Source organism: Salvelinus fontinalis, unplaced genomic scaffold (assembly GCF_029448725.1).
Source record: "Salvelinus fontinalis isolate EN_2023a unplaced genomic scaffold, ASM2944872v1 scaffold_1487, whole genome shotgun sequence".
NCBI lineage: Eukaryota > Metazoa > Chordata > Actinopteri > Salmoniformes > Salmonidae > Salvelinus > Salvelinus fontinalis.
The window spans coordinates 8,750-32,292 of NW_026601696.1; the positions used below are offsets into that span (position 1 = coordinate 8,750).

General features: G+C 42.2%; 1 protein-coding gene across 2 annotated transcripts; it reads left to right on the top strand.

Annotated features, from left to right (window-relative positions):
* Positions 1-332: 332 nt before the first annotated feature.
* On the top strand, positions 333-17,026 carry LOC129849482 (zinc finger protein OZF-like). Of its 2 annotated transcripts, none has more exons than XM_055916303.1 (2): positions 333-917; positions 14,820-17,026. In XM_055916303.1, exons 1-2 carry the CDS (start codon positions 572-574, stop codon positions 15,779-15,781), a joined length of 1,308 nt encoding a protein of 435 aa, XP_055772278.1. In that variant the 5' UTR covers positions 333-571; the 3' UTR covers positions 15,782-17,026. The 2 variants fall into 2 exon arrangements, with proteins under 2 accessions (XP_055772278.1, XP_055772279.1); XM_055916304.1 differs by lacking the exon at positions 14,820-17,026 and adding an exon at positions 8,004-13,208.
* The last annotated feature ends 6,517 nt before the right edge of the window (positions 17,027-23,543 follow it).

Below are 23,543 nucleotides of genomic sequence, written 5' to 3' on the forward strand. Positions count from 1 at the left end.
TTATATACATCTATATGATGTGTTGTTACACCATGTAGGAGCAGTATAGACCTACAGTAGCTAGCTGCTAATTTAGATGTAGTATAACTTAATGAAACTGCCTTAAATATGCTGTGGTAAACATTTTTTATTCGCACTAATCAATCAACACATTCCTGTCTTTGTATGTCTCAATATAATGGTATTATTTAATTAAATCCATTTAAAATAATCTTTGTCTGAAAATAAAATATGATCCTCAACTGCGTTTCCCCTCCAGTCAGCAGACGGCGATGTGCGTCTTTCATGCGACGCTGCCAGCGTGACGTATAATCAAGTGGACGGTTCTTCATAAACAGCTCGTCAACCACCTCGGTAGCTTGCTAGCCAACATAGCCGAACGATTCAAGCTATTTATACGCTTTCGGTGTATATTACCTACTGTGTTTTAGACACACTTCTGTCGTATCTACTTGTTAACTTATTTAATTTAATATTACGTTATTTGTTATTAGTCAGCTATAGTAGCTGGCTGGTTAAATTAGCACTAGCCTAGTCGCTAATGATAGCTAGCTAGCTAACATCCCCTAACATGAGCTCCCTAAACTTCTCCCCTCTTGTTAAAGAAGAGGGGGTCTGCTGGACGGAGAAAGAAGCTCTGGGGCTGAACATTGTCGTGAAAGAGGAGAAGGAAGAAGACGATATCACAGTAAAACATGAAGTAGTGGGTGAGGCTGTTACCCTGAAAGAAGAAGAGATAGACGTTTCAGTGAAAGAAGAGGAAGACGCGTTCAGAGTGAAAGAGGAGGAAGACGTTACAGTTAAAGAAGAGGATGAAGAGAAAGAGGCGGATGCAGTTTATGGAGTGAAGAAGGAAGGGGAGATGACTGTCACATTGAAAGATGAAGAGGTGGAGATAGGAGATCTGAGTAACACCAGTAAGTACCGCCTTAAATTCGTTTTTTACTTTCGATATTCGGAGTTGGCTCGTCAATACCTCTTCAACGGAGGGCCCAGGATGATGACTGCTATGTCTAGAATCAGACGACGTAGAGAACAAGCTACCCCTTGTTTTCTCTGTTCCGTTGCCAAAAAGTGACTTAACATATATATTTGAGAAGGGTCTATCTGCTGACCGCAGACTGGGGGGCACGGTAGCGATTTTAATGTAGTGATGTTTTACTACACATCGTGCCCCCCAATAATACCATGTGAGAGTTGGGTTGGCTACACCAAAGATTATGGATATACTGACAAGACGTCTCTCCGCCCTAACAAGGGGAGTCGTTGTCCACAAAGCGGCACTGCGGGTTGTCTAGCTCCCGCCTATCCTTTCTTTGGATTGGTGGATACATCTTATTATTGTAATCTATTGTTTATATTCTATGAGGGTTTTTGTCGTCAACCGCCTGTATTCAATGGAGAGAGATGCTAAACTACTAGCATCTCTCATCTCTTAAGCATTACGAAACTTCTGTTGGTTCAAGTAAATAAACCTCACGTTTTAAATAAGCCATTCATGTTTGTTGTTGACCAAATTCAACACTTTCCACATTGGGCTGATAATTGTTTCCACTTGGATACAACCTACTGTAACACTGGCATGACCTAGAGGGATAAAACCTACTGTAACCTACTGGCATGACCTAGAGAGATACAACCTACTGTAGCCTACTGGCATGACCTAGAGAGTTACAACCTACTGTAACCTACTGGCATGACCTAGAGAGATAAAACCTACTGTAGCCTACTGGCATGACCTAGAGAGATACAACCTACTGTAACCTACTGGCATGACCTAGAGAGATAAAACCTACTGTAACCTACTGGCATGACCTAGAGAGTTACAACCTACTGTAGCCTACTGGCATGACCTAGAGAGATACAACCTACTGTAACCTACTGGCATGACCTAGAGAGATACAACCTACTGTAACCTACTGGCATGACCTAGAGAGATACAACCTACTGTAGCCTACTGGCATGACCTAGAGAGTTACAACCTACTGTAACCCACTGGCATGACCTAGAGAGTTACAACCTACTGTAGCCTACTGGCATGACCTAGAGAGATACAACCTACTGTAACCTACTGGCATGACCTAGAGAGTTACAACCTACTGTAGCCTACTGGCATGACCTAGAGAGATACAACCTACTGTAATCTACTGGCATGACCTAGAGAGTTACAACCTACTGTAGCCTACTGGCATGACCTAGAGAGATACAACCTACTGTAACCTACTGGCATGACCTAGAGAGTTACAACCTACTGTAGCCTACTGGCATGACCTAGAGAGATACAATCTACTGTAACCTACTGGCATGACCTAGAGAGTTACAACCACTGTAACCTACTGGCATGACCTAGAGAGTTACAGCCTACTGTAGCCTACTGGCATGACCTAGAGAGATACAACCTACTGTAGCCTACTGGCATGACCTAGAGAGATACAACCTACTGTAGCCTAATGGCATGACCTAGAGTTACAACCTACTGTAGCCTACTGTAATCTACTGGCATGACCTAGAGAGATACAATCTACTGTAACCTACTGGCATGACCTAGAGAGTTACAACCTACTGTAACCTACTGGCATGACCTAGAGAGTTACAACCTACTGTAGCCTACTGGCATGACCTAGAGAGATACAATCTACTGTAACCTACTGGCATGACCTAGAGAGTTACAACCACTGTAACCTACTGGCATGACCTAGAGAGTTACAGCCTACTGTAGCCTACTGGCATGACCTAGAGAGATACAACCTACTGTAGCCTACTGGCATGACCTAGAGAGATACAACCTACTGTAGCCTAATGGCATGACCTAGAGTTACAACCTACTGTAGCCTACTGTAATCTACTGGCATGACCTAGAGAGATACAATCTACTGTAACCTACTGGCATGACCTAGAGAGTTACAACCTACTGTAACCTACTGGCATGACCTAGAGAGTTACAACCTACTGTAGCCTACTGGCATGACCTAGAGAGATACAACCTACTGTAGCCTACTGGCATGACCTAGAGAGATACAACCTACTGTAGCCTACTGGCATGACCTAGAGAGATCAAATCAAATCAAATCAAATTTTATTAGTCACATACACATGGTTAGCAGATATTAATGCGAGTGTAGCGAAATGCTTGTGCTTCTAGTTCCGACAATGCAGTAATAACCAACAAGTAATCTAACCTAACAATTCCACAACTACTACCTTATACACACACACAAGTGTAAAGGGATAAAGAATATGTACATAAAGATATATGAATGAGTGATGGTACAGAACGGCATAGGCAAGATGCAGTAGATGGTATAGAGTACGGTATATACATATGAGATGAGTAATGTAGGGTATGTAAACATAAAGTGGCATAGTTTAAAGTGGCTAGTGGTACATGTATTACATAAAGATGGCAAGATGCAGTAGATGATAGAGTACAGTATATACATATACATATGAGATGGGTAATGTAGGGTATGTAAACATTATATTAAGTGGCATTGTTTAAAGTGGCTAGTGGTACATTTTTACATAATTTCCATCAATTCCCCTTTTTAAAGTGGCTGGAGTTGAGTCAGTATGTTGGCAGCGGCCACTAAATGTTAGTGGTGGCTGTTTAACAGTCTGATGGCCTTGAGATAGAAGCTGTTTTTCAGTCTCTCGGTCCCTGCTTTGATGCACCTGTACTGACCTCGCCTTCTGGATGATAGCGGGGTGAACAGGCAGTGGCTTGGGTGGTTGTTGTCCTTGATGATCTTTATGGCCTTCCTGTGACATCGGGTGGTGTAGGTGTCCTGGAGGGCAGGTAGTTTGCCCCCGGTGGTGCGTTCTGCAGACCTCACTACCCTCTGGAGAGCCTTACGGTTGTGGGCGGAGCAGTTGCCGTACCAGGCGGTGATACAGCCCGACAGGATGCTCTCGATTGTGCATCTGTAGAAGTTTGTGAGTGCTTTTGGTGACAAGCCGAATTTCTTCAGCCTCCTGAGGTTGAAGAGGCGCTGCTGCGCCTTCTTCACAACGCTGTCTGTGTGGGTGGACCAATTCAGTTTGTCCGTGATGTGTACACCGAGGAACTTAAAACTTTCCACCTTCTCCACTACTGACCCGTCGATGTGGATAGGGGGCTGCTCCCTCTGCTGTTTCCTGAAGTCCACAATCATCTCCTTTGTTTTGTTGACGTTGAGTGTGAGGTTATTTTCCTGACACCACACTCCGAGGGCCCTCACCTCCTCCCTGTAGGCCGTCTCGTCGTTGTTGGTAATCAAGCCTACCACTGTAGTGTCATCCGCAAACTTGATGATTGAGTTGGAGGCGTGCATGGCCACGCAGTCGTGGGTGAACAGGGAGTACAGTACAGGAGAGGGCTCAGAACGCACCCTTGTGGGGCCCCAGTGTTGAGGATCAGCGGGGTGGAGATGTTGTTACCTACCCTCACCACCTGGGGGTGGCCCGTCAGGAAGTCCAGGACCCAGTTGCACAGGGCGGGGTCGAGACCCAGGGTCTCGAGCTTGATGACGAGTTTGGAGGGTACTATGGTGTTAAATGCTGAGCTGTAATCGATGAACAGCATTCTCACATGGGTATTCCTCTTGTCCAGATGGGTTAGGGCAGTGTGCAGTGTGGTTGCGATTGCGTCGTCTGTGGACCTATTGGGTCGGTAAGCAAATTGGAGTGGGTCTAGGGTGTCCGGTAGGGTGGAGGTGATATGGTCCTTGACTAGTCTCTCAAAGCACTTCATGATGACGGAAGTGAGTGCTACGGGGCGGTAGTCGTTTAGCTCAGTTACCTTAGCTTTCTTGGGAACAGGAACAATGGTGGCCCTCTTGAAGCATGTGGGAACAGCAGACTGGGATAAGGATTGATTGAATATGTCCGTAAACACACCAGCCAGCTGGTCTGCGCATGCTCTGAGGACGCGGCTGGGAATGCCGTCTGGGCCTGCAGCCTTGCGAGGGTTAACACGTTTAAATGTTTTACTCACCTCGGCTGCAGTGAAGGAGAGCCCGCAGGTTTTGGTAGGGGGCCGTGTCAGTGGCACTGTATTGTCCTCAAAGCGGGCAAAAAAGTTGTTTAGCCTGTCTGGGAGCAAGACATCCTGGTCCGCGACGGGGCTGGTTTTCTTTTTGTAATCCGTGATTGACTGTAGACCCTGCCACATACCTCTTGTGTCTGAGCTGTTGAATTGCGACTCGATTTTGTCTCTGTACTGGGACTTAGCCTGTTTGATTGCCTTGCGGAGAGAATAGCTACACTGTTTGTATTCGGTCATGCTTCCGGTCACCTTACCCTGGTTAAAAGCAGTGGTTCGCGCTTTCAGTTTCACGCGAATGCTGCCGTCAATCCACGGTTTCTGGTTTGGGAATGTTTTAATCGTTGCTGTGGGTACGACATCGTCAATGCACTTCCTAATGAACTCGCTCACCGAATCAGCATATTCGTCAATATTGTTGTTGGACGCAATGCGGAACATATTCCAATCCGCGTGATCGAAGCAGTCTTGAAGCGTGGATTCAGATTGGTCGGACCAGCGTTGAACAGACCTGAGCGAGGGAGCTTGTTGTTTTAGTTTCTGTTTGTAGGCTGGAATCAACAAAATGGAGTCGTGGTCAGCTTTTCCGAAAGGGGGGCGGGGGAGGGCCTTATATGCGTCGCGGAAATTAGTATAACAATGATCTAGGGTTTTTCCAGCCCTGGTAGCACAATCGATATGCTGATAGAATTTAGGGAGTTTTGTTTCTAGATTAGCCTTGTTAAAATCCCCAGCTACGATGAATGCAGCCTCAGGGTGTGTGGTTTCCAGTTTACAAAGAGTCAGATAAAGTTCGTTCAGGGCCATCGATGTGTCTGCTTGGGGGGGAATATATACGGCTGTGATTATGATTGAAGAGAATTCCCTTGGTAGATAATGCGGTCGACATTTGATTGTGAGGAGTTCTAGATCAGGTGAACAGAATGACTTGAGTTCCTGTGTGTTGTTATGATGATCACACCACGTCTCGTTAATCATGAGGCATACCCCCCCGCCCCTCTTCTTACCAGAAAGATGTTTGTTTCTGTCGGCGCGATGCATGAAGAAACCAGCTGGCTGCACCGACTCCGTTAGCGTCTCTTGAGATACAACCTACTGTAGCCTACTGGCATGACCTAGAGAGTTACAACCTACTGTAACCTACTGGCATGACCTAGAGAGTTACAACCTACTGTAGCCTACAGGTATGACCTAGAAAGCTAAAGTTTTTAAATTCCTGGATTTTAAATTAATATTTTCCATAATAATGATAATATCTTCCTATCCACATCTCGTCGTTCTCTCTATATATAGATCATTTGGAACGAGAGCTAATATAGAACTGCTATTATGTTTATACACAACATCTGGTGGATTTGGGTGTTTAATGTCTTTTAAGGATTGCTGCTATCCTGAATAAAGAGCCATGTAAATCCTCATCAATCTACACACAATACCCCATAATGCCATCACAATACCCCATAATGCTATCACAATACCCCATAATGCTATTACAATACCCCATAATGCCATCACAATACCCCATAATGCTATCACAATACCCCATAATGCTATCACAATACCCCATAATGCCATCACAATACCCCATAATGCTATCACAATACCCCATAATGCCATCACAATACCCCATAATGCCATCACAATACCCCATAATGCCATCACAATACCCCATAATGCCATCACAATACCCCATAATGCCATCACAATACCCCATAATGCCATCACAATACCCCATAATGCCATCACAATACCCCATAATGCCATCACAATACCCCATAATGCCATCACAATACCCCATAATGCCATCACAATACCCCATAATGCCATCACAATACCCCATAATGCCATCACAATACCCCATAATGCCATCACAGTACCCCATAATGCCATCACAATACCCCATAATGCCAAAGCAAAAACAGGTTTAGATTTTTTGCAAATGTATTAAAACTATTCCCCATGATAACTAGTCTTAGTAATGTAAGATGTACGATCCCAGGATAACTAGTCTCGGAGTAATGTACAATCCCAGGATAACTAGTCTCAGAGTAATGTTAGATCCCAGGATAACTAGTCTCAGAGTAATGTAAGTCTCAGATAGTTTTAACCCATTACAGTCTAAGCCCTGTCTGAGGGGGAGGTTCTTCTAAGCTATATGGAATTGTTTTAAGGTTTAAACAGCATGAAGGGCTTCCCCTGTATTGTACTGTTTTAAGAAGGTTATACCAAGGATAATTTTGCTATTTGATTTTGAACCGTAAGACCCATGGAAGTATCAACAAAAAATATTTATCCATACTGCTGTAACCCATAGTAATGCATTGGATAACATTCACAACATGGAACAACAGTAACCATTGTAACACATTGGATAACATTCACAACATGGAACAACAGTAACCATAGTAACACATTGGATAACATTCACAACATGGAACAACAGTAGCCATAGTAACATTGTTTCCCCCAGAACATCTAAAGGAAGTTTGTTCTGAAGTGTCTGTCTGATATCTAAGAGATGTAAAAAATTATATCAATATTTTTTACATGTCTTTAAGTCTTTAACCCCCTTTTTTGTCACTTAAGTCTTTCCACATTTTGTTACGTTACAGCCTTATTCTACAATGGATTAAATAAATAAAAATCCTCATCAGTCTACACACAATACCCCGTAATGACAAAGAGAAAATAGGTTTGGAGATTTTTTTTTACATTTATTAAAAATAAAAAACAGAAATACCTTATTTACATAAGTATTCAGACCCTTTGCTGTGAGACTTGAAATTGACCTCAGGTGCATCCTGTTTCCAATGATCATCGTTGAGATGTTTCTACAACTTGTTTGGAGTCCACCTGTGGTAAATTAAATTGATTGGACATGATTTGGAAAGGCGCGCACCTGTCTGGCTACCACAGCGTTCTGAAGCGATACGCCATCCCATCTGGTTTGCGCTTAGTGGGACTATCATTTGTTTTTCAACAGGACAACGACCCAATGACCAAAAAGGAGAGTGATGGAGTGCTGCATCAGATAACCTGGCCTTCACAATCACCTGACCTCAACCCAATTGAGATGGTTTGGGATGAGTTGGACCACAGAGTGAAGGAAAAGCAGCTAAAAAGTGCTCAGCATATGTGGGAACTCCTTCAAGACTGTTGGAAAAGCATTCCAGGTGAAGCTGGTTGAGAGAATGCCAAGACTGTGCAAAGCTGTCATCAAGGTAAAGGGTGGCTACTTTGAAAAATCTAAAATATATTTAGAATTGTTTACCACTTTTTTTGGTTCCTACATGATTCCATGTGTTATTTCATAGTTTTGATTACTTCACTATTATTCTACAATGTAGAAAATGGTAAAACAAATATTTATAACCCTTGAATGACTAGGTGTGTCCACTCGTTTGACTGGTGATGTATATCTCATGAATGTTTTTACATTCAGTTACATGAAGTCACTTTATTACCACTTCTTCCATAGTCAAACATGTAAGGAAAGATTTTTTTAAATCAAAAGGGATGCTGTCAAATTTATTGAATTCAAATGGATTTACCCAGCCTACAAAGCACTACAGCCACTCTGTGATGACCAGTTCTGCTCTTTTATTGAGGGATCTAGTCTAGATTAAACTTCATAGGAAGACAGTTTTATCATGTGGAGGTTTCTTTTAGGTCTCTGTTTAACAACATACTCTGTGTGTCTTTGCAAGGAGAGAAACCAGACTCTCACTCTGACAGCGGGAAGAGTTCTTCAGGGGAACCAGACCCAGAGATGCCCAGACCAGCGAGACAACACCACTGCTCCCACTGTGAAAATAGTTTTTGCTGGTTAGGGAACCTAAAACTGCATGAGAGGACACACACAGGAGAAAATCCTTTTCAATGCTCCCAGTGTGGAAAGAGTTTTGCCGTGTTCACTAACCTGAAAAGGCACAAGAGAATACACACAGGAGAAAAGCGTTCCCACTGTTCCCACTGTGGAATGAGTTTTAATCCGGATGGGGACCTAAAAGCTCATAAGAGGAAACACACAGGAGAAAAGCCTTACCAATGTTCCCATTGTGGAAAGAGTTTTACTCAGATAGGGCACCTGAAAGCTCATGAGAGGATACACACAGGAGAAAAGCCTTACCAATGTTCCCAGTGTGAAACGAGTTTTACCATGTTAACTAACCTGAAAAGGCATGAGAGAATACACACATGAGAAAAACATTTTCTGCTCCCAGTGTAAAAATAGATTTTCATAAATGGCGGACCTTAAAGCTCATGAGAGGATGCAGAGGAGAAAAGCCTTTCCAATGCTCCCAGTCTGGAAAGGGTTTTACCTGGTCAAGTAGCCTGAAGGAGCATTAGAGGATAAACACGGTAAAAGTCCTACCACTGCTCTCTGTGTGGAAGAACATTCAGAGATCCTGAAATCAAATGAGAGAATAGAAAGGCTGTATTCTGACTTATATTTTTGACTGAGAATTTGTGTTTTTTGTTTGTGCCACATTAAATCATATTGTGTATGATTACACCTGTCTATATAATGTCCAACAGTTGACAATGCATGTCAGAGCAAACACCAAGCAATGAGGTTGAATAAATTGTCCTTAGAGCTCCGAGACAGGATTGTGTCAAGGCACAGATCTGGGGAATGATACCAAAAAAATGTCTGCAACATTGAAAGTCCCCAAGAACACAGTGGCCACCATAATTTTTTAATGGAAGAAGTTTGGAAGACTCTTCCTAGAGCTGGCCACCCGACCAAACTACGTAATCGGGGGAGAAGGGCCTTTGTCAGGGAGGTGACCAAGAACCCGATGGTTACTCTGACAGACCTCTAGAGTTCCTCTTGAGATGGGAGAACCTTCCGGAAGGACAACCATCTCTGCAGCACTCCACCAATCAGGCGTTTGTGGTAGAGTGGCCAGACGGAAGCCACTCCTCAGTAAAAGGCACCTGACAGCCCGCTTGGACTTTGCCAAAAAGGCACCTAAAGGACTCTCAGACCATGAGAAACAAGATTCTCTGGTCTGATGAAACCAAGATTGAACTATTTGGCCTGAATGCCTTTTGGAAACCTCCAAGCTGGCTATCATGTGCCTTTTATTAAGGTGTATATATATATATACATATATATAGCCTGTTCAACCTCTCTTTCGTATCGTCCGAGATTCCTAAAGATTGTAAAGCTGCCGTGGTCATCCCCCTCTTCAAAGGGTGTGACACTCTAGACCCAAACTGTTACAGACCTATATCCATCCTGCCCTGCCTTTCTAAAGTCTTCGAAAAGCCAAGTTAACAAACAGATCATTGACCATTTTGAAACCCACCGTACCTTCTCCGCTGTGCAATCCGGTTTCCGAGCTGGTCACGGGTGCACCTCAGCCACGCTCAAGGTACTAAACGATATCATAACCGCCATCGATAAAAGACAGTACTGTGCAGCCGTCTTCATCAACCTGGCCAAGGCTTTTGACTCTGTCAATCACCGTATTCTTATCAGCAGACTCAACAGCCGATAAGAACAACCGATCAATCAACAACCGATTGCTGCCCACACCCGCCCGACTAGCATCACTACTCTGGACGGTTCTGACTTAGAATATGTGGACAACTACAATACCTAGGTGTCTGGTTAGACTATAAACTCTCCTTCCAGACTAATATTAAGCATTTCCAATACAAAATTAAATCTATAATTGGCTTCCTATTTCGCAACAAAGCCTCCTTCACTCACGCTGCCAAACATACCCTCGTAAACGGATCGGCGATGTAATTTACAAAATAGCCTACAACAATCTACTCAGCAAACTGGATGCAGTCTATCACAGTGCCATCCATTTTGTCACTAAACCCCCATATACCACCCACAACTGCGACCTGTATGCTCTTGTTGGCTGGCCCTCGCTACATATTCGTCGCCAAACTCATTGGCTCCAGGTCATCCAAAAGTCTTTGCTAGGTAAAGCTCCGCCTTAACTCAGCTCACTGGTCACCATAGCAACACCCACCCGTAGCACGTGCTCCAGGAAGTATATCTCACTGGTCATTCCCAAAGCCAACACCTCATTTGGCCACCTTTCCTTCCAGTTCTCTGCTGCCAAAATGCAAAAATCGCTGAAGTTGGAGACTTATATCTCCCTCACTAACTTTAAACATCAGCTATCTGAGCAGCTTACCGATCGCTGCAGCTGTACACAGCCCATCTGTAAATAGCCCATCCAACTGCCTACTTCATCCCCATGTTTTTATTTACTTTTTTTTCTATTTTGCACACCAGTATTTCTACTTGCACATCATCATCTGCACATCTATTACTCCAGTGTTAATTTGCTAAATTGTCGTTACTTCGCTATTTTGGCCTATTTATTTCCTTACCTCTGTACTCCATTTGCACACACCGTATATAGATTTTTCTATTGTGTTATTGACTATACGTTTGTTTATCCCGCGTGTAACTCTGTGTTGTTTTTGTCGCACTGCTTTGCTTTATCTTGGCCAGGTCGCAGTTGTAAATGAGAACTTGTTCTCAACTGGCCTACCTGGCCTACCTGGTTAAATAAAGGTGGAATATATATATATTTTTTAAGTCTTAGGTTTATTGACAACACTCAAATGGATACGGTCATTAACGCGGTTCTTCAATAATTACACATAATTCTTAATACTGTAGCTGTTTAGTTACAGTCAAATGTTTAACTATCATCAGCTGATCCAGGAAATCATTTTCTGAATTCCAGTCACATGACAAACATCACGACATGCAACAACAACCAAAGTGCTTCTTCATTCATTACTCTGGTAAAGACAGTTATGCTGTGCTCCACGTTGGATCCAACATCCCTAACAAATTGATGTTTATAATGTTATTGTTTGCTTGATTTACTGGTAGGGTCTCGTTAGTCTGTTTGCACACAGAGATCCTTAGCTCATCATTTGTGGAGAACTGTTCCTTGATAAATAGATATACAACACACACTCTCCAGTATGTCTGTAGTTATTGTGGTTCAGTGAAGTTATGGGTCCTACAGTAGGTCTATGTTGTTTTTAGGTGAAGTTATGGGTCCTACAGTAGGTCTATGTTATTGTTAGGTGAAGTTATGGGCCAATTTGGTAAACACTTAACGTTCAAACCCTCAGTTTCAGACTGATGGCAAAGCTATCTAAAGAGCATTTTACTGGTTGAAGTGTTTTTAAAAGTATAAAGCAGTTGATTTTCGACAATAACACAAACATTTTAAGCAGGTGATTCAAGCGAGCCTTACATTCCAAAAGTAATGTGAAATGCACTCATATTCAACCTGTAAATGGAGGCTATTATTGCTGTCAGTCTATGAGAACTCCCCTGAGTTTTCCCCCACGGTGGTGAATTAGTGAATAGACACAGAGCTTAATGTGAGTTTCCTTCAGTAGCACTCCTGATCTTGTGCTGTAATGTTCAGAATACATTGTGAACAATGAAAATCTCCTTACCACAAACACAGAAACGCCGAAGGTCATCTGGCACACTGCTTAGGTTTTTACTATCTTAAGACAATTGTAAAATAATTTAACAGACGTCAATTGTTGTACAACTTAATGGGTATACTAAGTCCCAGTACAGAGACAAAATCGAGTCGCAATTCAACAGCTCAGACACAAGAGGTATGTGGCAGGGTCTACAGTCAATCACGGATTACAAAAAGAAAACCAGCCCCGTCGCGGACCAGGATGTCTTGCTCCCAGACAGGCTAAACAACTTTTTTGCCCGCTTTGAGGACAATACAGTGCCACTGACACGGCCCCCTACCAAAACCTGCGGGCTCTCCTTCACTGCAGCCGAGTGAGTAAAACATTTAAACGTGTTAACCCTCGCAAGGCTGCAGGCCCAGACGGCATTCCCAGCCGCGTCCTCAGAGCATGCGCAGACCAGCTGGCTGGTGTGATTACGGACATATTCAATCAATCCTTATCCCAGTCTGCTGTTCCCACATGCTTCAAGAGGGCCACCATTGTTCCTGTTCCCAAGAAAGCTAAGGTAACTGAGCTAAACGACTACCGCCCCGTAGCACTCACTTCCGTCATCATGAAGTGCTTTGAGAGACTAGTCAAGGACCATATCACCTCCACCCTACCGGACACCCTAGACCCACTCCAATTTGCTTACCGACCCAATAGGTCCACAGACGACGCAATCGCAACCACACTGCACACTGCCCTAACCCATCTGGACAAGAGGAATACCCATGTGAGAATGCTGTTCATCGATTACAGCTCAGCATTTAACACCATAGTACCCTCCAAACTCGTCATCAAGCTCGAGACCCTGGGTCTCGACCCCGCCCTGTGCAACTGGGTCCTGGACTTCCTGACGGGCCGCCCCCAGGTGGTGAGGGTAGGTAACAACATCTCCACCCCGCTGATCCTCAACACTGGGGCCCCACAAGGGTGCGTTCTGAGCCCTCTCCTGTACTCCCTGTTCACCCACGACTGCGTGGCCATGCACGCCTCCAACTCAATCATCAAGTTTGCGGATGACACTACAGTGGTAGGCTTGATTACCAACAACGACGAGACGGCCTACAGGGAGGAGGTGAGGGCCCTCGGAGTGTGGTGTCAGGAAAATAACCTCACACTCAACGTCAACAAAACAAAGGAGATGATTGTGGACTTCAGGAAACAGCAGAGGGAGCACCCCCCTATCCACATCGACGGGTCAGTAGTGGAGAAGGTGGAAAGTTTTAAGTTCCTCGGTGTACACATCACGGACAAACTGAATTGGTCCACCCACACAGACAGCGTTGTGAAGAAGGCGCAGCAGCGCCTCTTCAACCTCAGGAGGCTGAAGAAATTCGGCTTGTCACCAAAAGCACTCACAAACTTCTACAGATGCACAATCGAGAGCATCCTGTCGGGCTGTATCACCGCCTGGTACGGCAACTGCTCCGCCCACAACCGTAAGGCTCTCCAGAGGGTAGTGAGGTCTGCAGAACGCATCACCGGGGGCAAACTACCTGCCCTCCAGGACACCTACACCACCCGATGTCACAGGAAGGCCTTAAAGATCATCAAGGACAACAACCACCCAAGCCACTGCCTGTTCACCCCGCTATCATCCAGAAGGCGAGGTCAGTACAGGTGCATCAAAGCAGGGACCGAGAGACTGAAAAACAGCTTCTATCTCAAGGCCATCAGACTGTTAAACAGCCACCACTAACATTTAGCGGCCGCTGCCAACATACCGACTCAACTCCAGCCACTTTAAAAATGGGAATTGATGGAAATTATGTAAAAATGTACCACTAGCCACTTTAAACAATGCCACTTAATATAATGTTTACATACCCTACATTACCCATCTCATATGTATATACTGTACTCTATATCATCTACTGCATCTTGCCATCTTTACGTAATACATGTACCACTAGCCACTTTAAACTATGCCACTTTATGTTACATACCCTACAGTATTCATCTCATATGTATATACCGTACTCTATACCATCTACTGCATCTGCCATGCCGTTCTGTACCACCACTCATTCATATATCTTTATGTACATATTCTTTACCCCTTTACACTTGTGTGTGTGTGTGTAAGGTAGTAGTTGTGGAATTGTTAGGTTAGATTACTTGTTGGTTATTACTGCATTGTCGGAACTAGAAGCACAAGCATTTCGCTACACTCGCATTAACATCTGATAACCATGTGTATGTGACTAATAAAATTTGATTTGATTTGTATACTCTGGGCATCACCTTTTACCTCAAATTAACAGTGGATTTTTGCTGTGGGACTTTAACCGTGTGTCTGACCTTGTTGTTCACACAGGAGAGAGATGTGACCATCGTGGATCGTCTGGGGAGCCTCAACAACCTCATGATGCTGACGAGGCAGAGAAGAGTCTCTCCAGATCAGAACTCCTCAAGAAACACCAGCAGAGACCCACAGGGAAGAAATCTCACTGCTGCTCTGACTGTGGTAAAAGATTCAATTCTTCATTAAAACTTAAAATACATCAAAGATTACACACAAGAGACAAACCATATGGCTGTGCTCAATGTGGGAAGAGTTTTGGAAAATCTAGCCATCTGACTGAACACCAGAGAACACACACAGGAGAGAAACGGTATAGCTGTGATCAATGTGGGAAGAGTTTTTCTTCATCTAGCTATCGTATTAGACACCAGAGAACACACACAGGAGAGAAACCGTATAGCTGTGATCAATGTGGGAAGAGTTTTACTAGATCCGGCTCTCTGACTCTACACCAGAGAACACACACAGGAGAGAAACCGTATAGCTGTCGTCAATGTGGGAAGAGTTTTACTACATCTGGCTCTCTGACTCTACACCAGCGGATACACACAGGAGAGAAATTGTATAGCTGTGATCAATGTGGGAAGAGTTTTACTAGATCTGACCATCTGACTTTACACCAGAGAATGCACACAGGAGAGAAATGTTATAGCTGTGATCAATGTGGGAAGAGTTTCACTAGATCTGACCATCTGTCTTTACACCAGAGAATACACACAGGAGAGAAATGTTATAGCTGTGATCAATGTGGGAAGAGTTTCACTAGATCTGACTATCTGACTATACACCAGCGGATACACACAGGAGAGAAACCTTATAGCTGTGTTCAATGTGGGAAGAGTTTTACTACATCTGGCTCTCTGACTCTACACCAGCGGATACACACAGGAGAGAAACCTCATAGCTGTGATCAATGTGGTAAGAGATACTCTGGTAAAAGATATCTGATCAAACATCAGAAAATACATACATGAAGCAGTTGTTTAATGATATCAATGAAATGATGTCACAATGTAGAATGTTTTAACATTGTAGTAGGAGTATTGTAATGATGTCACAATGTAGAACCCTAAATGTTTGTCCCCTGTTCTATTGATTTCAACATGATATGGATATTAGCCTCAGGGGGAATAATCCAGGCTCTGAATTGAAAGAGTACTATTTATGTGATTTAACAAAAAGTGACAACCAAAAAAAAGAGTTATGTTCCTAGCTGTTTACCACGTTAGTGACACACTTGAATCAAAATGTAGCTAGCTGTTTTCTACAAGTTGTCCTCTAACCAGGGATGTACACATTATTACCAGATTCCGTGTGGTTTATGCTGCGTTAGTTATTGAGCTGTTAGTTTTAACAGGACGTGCAACCTCATCTCCCTCCTGTCGCACAATTGATTTCAACATGATATCGTTGAGTGATGACAAATAAGTGTTGCGTTCCTTTGTTTAGCGTCCCCTACATTTAAATGCATCACTCCAAAATGTAGCTGACTGTCTTCTGCAGGTTGTCCTCTAACCAGTGAGGTTAAAGATATCTCCCATTTCCATGTGTTTTTTTTGTTGTTCGTTTCAACGTCACGTACAACCTGATTTCCCCCCTAATCGATATCAGTGATTTATTGCTATTTGTCAAAACAACAGCGTTTCTGGTTTATAAGGAGCTTGTTTAAAAAAATACAAGTAATGTGAATATTGTGGCAGATGTTTGTGTATTTAGCATATTTTATGTTTAGGCTTTCAATATATCACAAACTGTTTCTGCATATTAGTTATTGATAATTGAATTTATATGTTTACGGTAATGACTAAAGGATTACACCCTGAAATGTATAACTGTGTAAAGATTTTGAATTAATAGACTAATTCTCTAATGTGTGTGTATAGGACAAGTTAAGATTTTACTATTTAGCAATTAAAGTGAGACATTCAAGGAAAAGAGGAACTGTTAACAGCTTGTGACAGACAACTTATGACCACTGTGTAACTGATAACAGGAAGGAGGTCTCCCCACCCAGGGAGGGGAGAAACCGTTAGGCTTGCAGTAGATAACATGTTGCAGGATATGATACGTAATGTATGTGTTGGAGAAGACTTGTAAACAGCATTGACGGTGTTTGAGAAGAGTGGGGGCGTTTATATGACCAAATGTGAGGTATAAAAGGCTATGTGCTTGTATGATTTTCAGAGCTCTCTGAATAAAGAACTAACATTTTGCAGAAATTCTGGGACTTTGTCAAATTCTTCTATTAACCAGGGCCTTACAACCCCTGGGGAATTGGTCAAAGTAGTGAGTAGTAGTGAGTTTTGAGTTCATATCATTGGAACTACAAATTCTTGTGACAGTTATTGTAATTGTAAAGACATTGAATAGAAAATTCATTAATTCAAAAGACGTTGAAAACGTTGGCTATGCCCAACGTCCAATATGTGTTCAGTTGTAGTTAAATGTGATAGTTGAAAATGTTGTTTTCGGTTGTTTTTGTCAATGACTTTAAAACAACTTAATTTCAACGTACTTGCAGCCTATACACATGGACGCAGTATAATACATTGGTCTATAATCAATTTTTATTACCAATCCTACATCACTCCAGCATTTCTTGACAACGCTCAAGTGCTAATTGTCTTTATTCCACTACTGAAGAAGCATGACTCAAATCACCTCATATTTCAAACATTCAGCCTGACAAAAGATACATGTTTTATTATTCCATGCCTCACCATTAAGTTAATTATTGCCAATACATATTAACAAAGGGGTGTACGTTTGGATTTGATATTTCATATTTACAATTCATGTAACATTTAGTAATCATAATTATTTATGCAACCAACTGACAATATTTGGGTACAATTATATTGACATTGTTGCCCTGCTTTTATAATATCAGGGATCATTCTCAGATGTGCCAACCCAAATGTTGTATAGCATGACATTGGGGACTGGGCACCGATCCAACAACATGCCTATCAAGTGAACCCTGAGAAGAGAGAGAGAAGCTCTGCAGTGAGGTGGAAAGTTACTACGGATACTGCAGGAGTTTCCTCTTGAAATCAGACATGTCCATGGTAAGGACAACTTGGTTGCTGATTGTCTCAAGGGTTGGCAGTCAAAAATATTTGTCTTTTGCGTTAAGCCAGTGCATTTACATGGATCACAATTTATTTTGACACGTTTTTCTGTATTAGAGATGAGTTTTGTTTGGACTCGTTCTAAGGGGACAAGAGTTCTAGAAGCTAGTGAGTTTTAGGAAGATGAGAGTTCTAGAAGCTAGTGAGTTTTAGGAAGATGAGAGTTCTAGAAGCTTGTGGGGGAAAAAACGTTTTTTTCTTGTTTTTAATTGTTGACAACCAGTCGACACCATGTTTATATTGTAGAAGGTGAAGCATTGTAGTTGATTATTATGTGAAATAGAAGCATTGTAGTTGATTATTATTTGAAATGGAAGTTGTCTTCTTTTGGTGGTAAGCAAACTTGTCCAACAAAATTATAGGACATAAACTCAGCAAAAAAAGAAACGTCCTCTCACTGCCAACTGCGTTTATTTTCAGCAAACTTAACATGTGTAAATATTTGTATGAACACAAGATTCAACAACTGAGACAAACTGAACAAGATCCTCAGACATGTGACTAACAGAAATGGAATAATATGTCCCTGAACAAAGAGGGGGTCCAAATCAAAAGTAACGGCCACCAGCTGCAATAAGTACTGCAGTGCATCTCCTCCTCATGGATTGCACCAGATTTGCCAGTTCTTGCTGTGAGATGTTACCCCACTCTTCCACCAAGGCACCTGCAAGTTCCTAGACATTTCTGGGGGGAATGGCCCTAGCCCTCACCCTCCAATCCAACAGGTCCCAGTTGTGCTCAATGGGATTGAGATCCAGGCTCTTCGCTGGCCATGGCAGAACACTGACATTCAAACAATCTTGTCTTGCAGGAAATCATGCACAGAACGGGCAGTAGGGCTGGTATCATTGTCATGCTGGAGGATCATGTCAGGATGACTGGCAGCTTCATGAAATAGTACCCGCAAAACACCAGTCTCAATGTCAACATTGAAGAGGCGACTCCGGGATGATGGCATTCTAGGAAGAGATGCAAAGAAAAAGCCATATCTCAGACTGGCCAATAAAGAGAAAAGATTAAGATGGGCAAAATAACACAGACACTGGACAGAGGAACTCTGCCTAGGAGGCCAGCATCCCGAAGTCGCCTCTTCACTATTGACATATATTTCATTTGATATTTTATAAACATACAAATTACAACACTTCCTCTTGAATTTGCAGATGTGTTGCTGTGCGTTTTGTTGCCAACCTTAATTTGCTAGCTGACAACTTTACGTTTTTTTTTTCTTTTTAATTACCTTTTATATTTTTAGTTTTTCCATCACAACTTTTTTCCCTCATTCAACTTTTTCACTCCGGACGCTTTATCTGGACATGGTTCGTCGGCACCTTCAACAGCCGAAGCTAAGTAGTAACATTAACATGATGTCTTCTAATTGCAGTTGCTGTACTCATAATATACAGGAGAACGATCGCCTTACGGCGAGGATAGCTTTGCTGCAAGCCCAGCTTCAGACGCAATCGTTAGGCAAGGGTAATTTCAGTGTAGGAAAGGATGAAACAGCATCTGTGCCACCAGTAAGTACAGATAGTAAGGTTAGTATAAATCCCCCCGCACAGTCCCCGCAGCCGGACAACTTTCTCATGGCTTCTGGAGGGAAATGCTGTAGGAATGCTCAACTGGTGTCGCTCATTCAGCCGACAGAAACTTTCAACCGGTTTCCCCATTAAGTAGCGAGCCAGCCAGCTAACGTTAGCTTTACGCAGTTATCTTAGCCAGCCAGCTAACATTAGCTATATGCAGTTATCTACGCCAGCCAGCTAACATTAGCTATAGGCAGTTATCTTAACCAGCTAACGTTAGCCATATGCAGTTATCTTAGCCAGCCAGCTAACGTTAGTTTACGCAGTTATCTTAGCCAGCCAGCTAACATTAGCTATATGCAGTTATCTACGCCAGCAAGCTAACATTAGCTATATGCAGTTATCTAAGCCTGCCAGCTAACGTTAGCTATTTAGCCAACCAGCTATTAGCCTAACCAGCGTAGCCAACCAGCTAACGTTAGCTATTTAGCCAACTAGCTATTAGCCTAACTAGCGTAGCCAACCAGCTAACGTTAACTATAAGGCCAACTAGCTATTAGCCTAACCAGCGTAGCCAACCAGCTAACGGTAGCTATTTAGCCAACTAGCTATTAGCCTAACCAGCGTAGCTGACCAGCTAACGTTAGCTATTTAGCCAACTAGCTATTAGCCTAACCAGCGTAGCTAACCAGCTAAAGTTAGCTATTTAGCCAACTAGCTATTAGCCTAACCAGCGTAGCCAACCAGCACCGAGACCATTTAGGACCAAACTAACAAAACCTATACGTCTTTGCAGATCAAAAGATCAGAGACAAACAGAATGATGGGAGAAAATTAACCTTCAGAAGTCATTGATCAATGCTGATAAAGTAACACACTGCTTAAATAATAATGAGTAGTTATTTATGATGTATAGTGATTTGTAGATCAGTCAGTCGCCTGCAGTGTCGAACCAAACCAAACCAATCAGGTGGTTGTTCGATGAAACGAATCTTCAGACGTCATTGATCACGTGCTGCTGATAAAGTGATACAGCCATCGGCACACTGCTTTGAAGTTTAATGCTTTCAAGTTCTCGTACCTCCGGTATCAAACATAACATCCCCATCGAAAAGTTGACAATACAAAAAGGAACAAGCAGGTTGATTTCCTCTGTCATTTTGAGCCCACGGCAAGAAGGCACCAGAGCCCACCGTGCTAACAGGTTCCCACTAGATAACACAACCACACAGTGCATGAAAAGCATGAGGTGAAGCTTGAGCTAGATATCAACCTATCGAGCTAGTGTGACCTTCCTGGTCTCTCAAGTCAGTGAGTCAAAACAGGAAGGAGCAATGGATGGATAGTTCATTTATTTCCAAAGCTGCAATGATGGGACACACACAGTATGGATGAATGATCAGTAGGGACGGGATATAAATAGCACTCCCACAGCAAGTCTACATTAATCTGCCCTATAATATACTAACAAAAAAACTATTGAAATGTCTATCAAAGTCATTGTGATCGTATAGTGGATTTAACCATTCCTACTAATTCCTAATTTACTATTATAAATGAATCAATTGTTTCCATGTGTCTCAGATTCACTACATCAGAATAAACTGTCATCCATTTTAGTATCAAAATATATCAAATTAACCTGAAAAATGACTCAATGTCCCCCTCTACAGGCGAGGAAGTATAATACACCAAAACTAACAAAACCGGGCTAATAAACTGTCTGAAGTTCATGAGTTTATAAAACATATACTTTATACATTTGTCATAAATGACCTGCATTGATGAGACACACAGTCTGAATGAACGATCAGTAGTCGCCAGGGTAAAAATAGCACTCCTAAAGAAGATGCATTTACCAATTTGAAAGAGGGAACCTTAGCATAAAACCCACATGGAAAACTGAGATTTGGCAAATAACATATAAAGAGAGGCTTATTTGACGCCAAACCAACAACAGTAGTTACTAAAACATAAATTGCTAATGTATGATTTAAAAGGTGGATTTTATGATGTAATGTCAACTTTATATATTTCTATCCCGGGACTATTCAATTTTGAACTCACCCACAGCAATTCTCCATAAATCTGCTGTGGATTACCCAGAATCCCGAAATAACAAATAACAAACCAACCATTCCAGTGTTATTTTTTTTACTTGCTATATTGTATTTACTTCGCCACCATGGCCTTTTATATATTTTTATTTATTTATTTATATATATATCTTGTTTGCCTTCACCTCCCTTATCTCACCTCACTTGCTCATATTGTATATAGACTTATTTTCACTGTATTATTGACTGTATGTTTGTTTTACTCCATGTGTAACTATGTGTTGTTGTATGTGTCGAACTGCTTTGCTTTATCTTGGCCAGGTCGCAATTGTAAATGAGAACGTGTTCTCAACTTGCCTACCTGGTTAAATAAAGGTGAAATAAATAAATAAAAATAAAAAATGAATACATATGTGATAATTCAAAAACAAAACTGGTTGTGCGTATAGGGAACCAGATCGTGAACACAAGTAAGTTACTAAGTCTTTAGCCACACTGTATTGTTACACTGGTGAGTAAAAACTCATGCTTCCTACACTAACTTTTTGTCTGAACATTATAATATATATTTTACGTCACACTAGCGTCATTGTCTTAAAGTCGCACATCTCCATCGCAGTCAGAGGTTCAGACTGAGCGTTACCCACTACAGTCAACAGATGGCGGTGTGCGATTTTAAGGCAATGCAGTTAGCGTGACGTATAATCTAGTGGACGGAACACAATGCTGTTAGTGTGACGTATAATCTAGTGGACGGAACGCTTCTTTCAGCAGCAGCAACAGTTATTCAGCCACCTCGGTAGCTTGCTAGACAAAGTAGCCGAACCCATAAAGCTCTTTAGACGCTTTAGTGTATATTAGCCACTGTATTTTAAACCCTCGTCTGTCGTCTAGTTAGTTAGTTATCCTATTTCATTTCATATTTACGGTGTTGTTGTTATTATTCAGCTGGCGGGCTGGTTAAGTTAGCAATAGCCTAGCTAGCTAACATCTCCGACCATGAGTTCACTAAATTACTCTCTTCCTGCTGAAGAAGAGACGGTCTGTTGGACGGAGAAAGAAGCTCTCATCAAAGAGGAGGAGGAAGAGAAGGATGTTACAATACAAAAACAAGTAGAGGGTGAGGTTGTTACCCTGAAAGAAGAAGAGAAAGACGTTTCAGTGAAAGAAGAGGAAGACGTTACATTGAAAGAAGAGGCGTTCAGAGTGATAGAGGAGGAGGATGCAGTTTTTGAAGTGAAAGCGGAGGAGGGGGGGATTACGGTCTCATCGGAAGAAGAGGAGGAAACTGGATATCTGGGCCCGGTTTCCCAAACGCAATTTAAGGCATGCAGTGGTTCTAAAGATGAACTTAGCCATAAGATGGTTTTGAGAAACCGGGCCGTGATTACCACTGGTAAGTACTGTCTTAAATACAGAGGTACAAACTCTGCAGTTGTTGAACTGATGTTTGGTGTTAAAGGGGAAATCGGCAATTGCTACATCCATATTTTGACTTTTAAATTATTTATTTATAGCCATTGATTCTTGGAGAATATAACACATGCCTCATGAGCTTAGTTCAACTGTTGTACCCCATCAGAACCCAAAATAAGCTTTTTTTACTCCAATGTCTAGAAACAATGTAAACCAACACTGTGTAGCCTCAACATGGTTAACTATAATGTTGATATCATGGATGGTCAGTCCTTGCATCCATAAGTCTGTCTATGAATTTGAGAGTAGTTAAATGTCTCCAGGCCCATCATCATCTTATTACCAAAACAGTGGTGGAATTACAGCTTTGTTATTGTTTCAACTGCAGATTGGTTGATTGATGTGTGGCTTTTTTAAAGGGACAACCTGGTATTTAAACAGACTTGACAGTCACTGGACCCAGGTTTGAGTTCAGCTCAGGGCGACCCCCTGAATTCACTACACTATGAATACAAGGACTGGCCATCCATGATGTCATAATGATAGTTTAACCAGTTTTCTAGGCTCTATAGTATATTCTAGAATTCATCCATGATGTCATAGTGA

Bases quoted from the DNA above. Each gene is read 5' to 3' on its own strand.
- LOC129849482 (XM_055916303.1), top strand. From the start codon at position 572: ATGAGCTCCCTAAACTTCTCCCCTCTTGTTAAAGAAGAGGGGGTCTGC. The intron at 918-14,819 runs GTAAGTACCGCC...TTGTTCACACAG, and splicing joins AGGAGATCTGAGTAACACCA to GAGAGAGATGTGACCATCGT.